At 38.7% G+C, this 4,014-nt stretch overlaps 1 protein-coding gene across 1 annotated transcript; it reads right to left on the minus strand.

The window, feature by feature from the left end:
• Window positions 1-1,691: 1,691 nt before the first annotated feature.
• Gon7 (GON7 subunit of KEOPS complex) lies at window positions 1,692-3,951 on the minus strand. The gene is made up of 2 exons (XM_010609217.3): window positions 3,678-3,951; window positions 1,692-1,973 (listed from the first exon to the last, which is right to left on the minus strand). Exons 1-2 carry the CDS (start codon window positions 3,883-3,885, stop codon window positions 1,867-1,869), a joined length of 315 nt encoding a protein of 104 aa, XP_010607519.1. The 5' UTR covers window positions 3,886-3,951; the 3' UTR covers window positions 1,692-1,866.
• Window positions 3,952-4,014: the final 63 nt, after the last annotated feature.

Here is a 4,014-nt window from a genome sequence, read left to right on the forward strand (position 1 = left end):
TATGTCAACTTATTTCTAGTTGGCACTGTTTTGATTACATATGAAGACTAAGTGGAAGGCTGATGTTCCAAGTATAACATTATTTTAAGGATATGAAAAGTATGTAAATTAAGCTTTCTTTTTTAAAAGCATGTTGTAGGGCCAGGGATTTAGCTCTGTGGTGCCATGCCTGCCTCAAGCACAAGGTCGAGTTCAATCCCCGGTACTGCAAAAAACAAACAAACAAAAGCATGTTGTAAATTAAAGGTTTAAGAATATGCAACTGAGCCGGGCGTGGTGGTGCATACCTGTAATCCCAGCACTTGGGAGGCTGAGGCAGGAGGATCGCTGTGGAGACCAGCCTGGGCTACATAGTGATTTCCAGGTTAGTCTCACTATAAAAAAAAAAAAAAAAAAAAAAAAAATGCAACTGGGAAGGTACAAAGATAGTATCACTTAAAGTATTTCATAAAGGTGAATACAAAAGTTGATTAATAACTTGTCTTAACATTTTTATCAGCTTAAAAAAATACCTAATAGCTGTATGTAACCTACCTCTGCCAATGGTTATCTCAGTCACCTGAGTCAAATAACTACTCTGAGATTCTGTTTATCTCTGAAATATTCATATAACAGAAGATTACTTCCAACTCTAAAATTTTACATTTATTTGTATTTCATTATATGCTGTTCGGTTTCTTTGCATTTTAGCTATATATCAATTAATCTGGAAGATGTACAGCAAATTAAAAAATGCCCCAGTCTTACTGAAAAGGCATTCGCACACACATACACACACTTCAGGAACATGTTTTTTTGTAGTTCAGGCTGGCCTCAAACTAGTGTGTGTTGGGATTACAGGGAGTATCTCCACACCTGGCTAGGAACTTGTAGTTTTTGTGTTTTTTTTGGTATCAGATCAAATTTGGGTCCTTGCGCTTGTGAGGCAGGCACTGGAACCACTGAGCTAAATCCCAGGCTCAGGAACTTGTAGTTTTAGAAGGGTTCAACAGTTCTTTGTTAAGTAAAAATCAAATATAAAATAAACAGGAATAGAAATAGCTAAGTGATAGTCAACACAGATGGTTTGAAAATGTTATAGTCAACAAGGGTGATTTAGTTAGGCCTCATATTTGTACTTGTTTATATATCATATTGCAGCACAAAAACATGCCCCATATCTTGCTGTCAAGGTAACAATAAATCAGAAAATTGATCCATATGCATTGAGTGCAATCATTTCTGATGTTTACAAAATGAGTGTAGATATGAATCAGGGTTTCCTTGGATCTCAAAGTCTCTGCTTTCTCTTTAGTGTTCCTTATCTCTTATTTCTCTTCTATTTTTAAGGAACTGATAGTCTGAAATTTAATACCCAATTTTTGCTACTTGTTCATATCAGTTGATTTTTTTTTTTTTTGTTTTTTTTTTTTTTTTTTTTTGTACCTGGGATCGAATTTGGTTCCTTGCGCTTACAAGGCTGGCAGCAGAACCACTGAGCTAAATCCCCGGCTAGTTCTTTGAAATATTACTGCTAATGATTCATGACATGTACTTTTTTTATCAAAAGCTAAAAGATGTAGACCTCACACAATTGAATTCAGTGGTTATTTTGAAGAGAATGATAAAAATTCAGTTGCCTTTAGAGGATTTTATGCACTGTTATGTATTTTATACACTTCTATGTCTTATAATTTCTTAAGAAAACAGACTTTATTCTTAAAGCTTTATTGTATCTTTCTCTGCTAAAAACAGAAGAAAGCTTTCCCTCTGCCAAACTTGTCCCAGGCAAACATAAATGCTTTTCCAAATTAGAGCCCAAGTCTTCTTTAAATATCAGTATGTGATAATTAGGACAAAGTAGCAGTCTTTTAAATTTCATGAAAGCTAATGCTCAGATGGTGGTTTTGGCCGTTTTGCAGATGGTCCATCTGAGTTTGAGTTAGCTCTTTTATCAATGTTATTTTCATCTTCTGCATCATCTTCACCATTACCTTTTAAAATAAAGATTTGTTGTTTGACATTATATTCAGTGGTAGAGAAATAAAGACCGAATAAATGGTTAGAACGAGACCCATTTCATTTTAAGGATTAATAAAACCATGCTTATTTTGTATTAAAAGATTTCAGAAATTTCAGTATTTAAAACCTTTCTTTTCTGCCACTTTCTTTTTTTGGAGATACAATTCATTTAACATAACATTCACTCTTAAAAGCATATAACTCAGGGATTTTCTGTATACCTATTTGCTTCCATTACCCCCAAATTATCTACCTTTCCATTCTCCTTAGCCCTTGCAACTAATAGTCTGCTTTCTATCTCTATGGATTTGCCTATTCTGGACATTTTATATAAATTCAATTTATAATGTGTGGTCCTTTTTATGTGACTGTTTTCAAAGTTCATTTCTATTATAGCTTGCATCAGTTCTTCCTTTTTGCTAAAAAATATTCCATTGCGCAGACACCCACAAATTACTTATGGAACAATCAAGTTGATAGATATCTGTGTCGGCTCTGCTTTTTAGCTTTAAAGAATAATGCTGTTATGTACGTGTGTAAGTTTCTGTGTACAGATGCTTCCAGTTCTCGAGGCGGGGGGGGGGTGTCTCGCAGTGGAACCACCTGATTGTAATTTGAAGTTTTTGAGGCATTGCCAAGCTATTTCAAGTGGATACACCATTTTACATTTCCACCAACAATGTACTAGGTCTTCAGTTTTTCATATTCTAGCCAACACTTGCTAATGCTGTTTTTTGTTTGTTTGTTTTTTTAATTTTTTAGGTACGGGGTATTGAAGTCGGGCCCTTGCACTTGCCAGGCAGGCAGTGAAACCATTGAGCTAAATACCAGCCCTAATGCTGTTTTTAATTACAGCCAACACCCACATTATCAAGATGAAAACAATAAAGGGCTGGAGATTTAGCTCAGTGGTACCGCTGCCTGCCTCGAAAGCACATGGGCCCAAGTTCGAGCCTCGATACCAAAAAAAAGAAAAAGAAAAAACAAAACAAAACAGATGAAAACAACAAAACAAGATGAAAAGTCAAATACAGTTTAAATTCATCTACAGAACTACCACTCTAATTCTTAGGTTTTTAAACTCAAGGCAGTCAAAAATATACCTGTTTTCAAAACAAGATTTTAAAAAATTAATGGAATTAAATTGCACGGTTCTACTTCAAAACTGCAGCTACAAAACTGGGATATAGGAAAGGAGTCCTTGGGGGGCTATTTGGTGTTAACCTGAACTCTTTCCCCATCTGTGGAACTTGCTTGCATTCTTTCAAACATGTTTATAACTTCACACCTGGTAAAAGTCCTTTTCCTCTTGCAACATCCAGCTCAAAAGTCATGCCCTCTCTAGAGAAGCCTTTCTGGGTTTTCTTCTTCTGCAACAGTTTAAAAGGGCCACAGAATCACTTTCTTACTCTTTAATTACGTGTCTGCTCATCTCACCCCTTGCGTTCAGCAAGGGCAGGAAAAGTCGCAGTCACTCCTTTCTTTCTCCAGAACTCGGCCCAGTAGGCACAACAAAAAATATATGTATGGTGAAAAAAGTGGGTATAAACAACAGCCAAAATACGGCAGTCAATACAATTATTAGAGGCAGTTCTTCGCCAGAGGCCCGCTTTTCGCCAGCTACCACTCACACCCGCCCCGCCCTCCGGCCACTCCAGCGTCCCCTCAGAGCTCACCCTCCAGGGTCTCCTCTGGATCCGCAGTCACCCGGCCCTTAGCTTCACGCTGTACCAGGGGTTCGAAGAATTTGGCTACCAGCTCCTTCATCTGGCCCACACCCGACAACAGCTTCTGAAGAGGGTCGGCGTCACCAGACGCTTCACAGACGACCCGCAGCTGGCGCCGCTCCCCGTCGGACCCGACGTACTCTCCAACCAGCTCCATAGCGACCGTTTAGCTTCAAGCGCGCGCCACAGTGAAGCCTTCCCCGGAAACGGAAGCCAGCTCGTCGCTGGGGCACGAGAAAGGAGAGGAGTGACTTCCGGTGGCCGGAAGTCGCTCCTCCCCCAGCCT

The sequence above is a fragment of the Fukomys damarensis genome, unplaced genomic scaffold (assembly GCF_012274545.1).
Source record: "Fukomys damarensis isolate Sample0158 unplaced genomic scaffold, DMR_v1.0_HiC HiC_scaffold_21, whole genome shotgun sequence".
Taxonomy (NCBI): Eukaryota; Metazoa; Chordata; class Mammalia; order Rodentia; family Bathyergidae; genus Fukomys; species Fukomys damarensis.

Bases quoted from the DNA above. Each gene is read 5' to 3' on its own strand.
- Gon7 (XM_010609217.3), bottom strand. From the start codon at position 3,885: ATGGAGCTGGTTGGAGAGTACGTCGGGTCCGACGGGGAGCGGCGCCAG. The intron at 1,974-3,677 runs GTGAGCTCTGAG...TTATTTTAAAAG, and splicing joins TCCAGAGGAGACCCTGGAGG to GTAATGGTGAAGATGATGCA.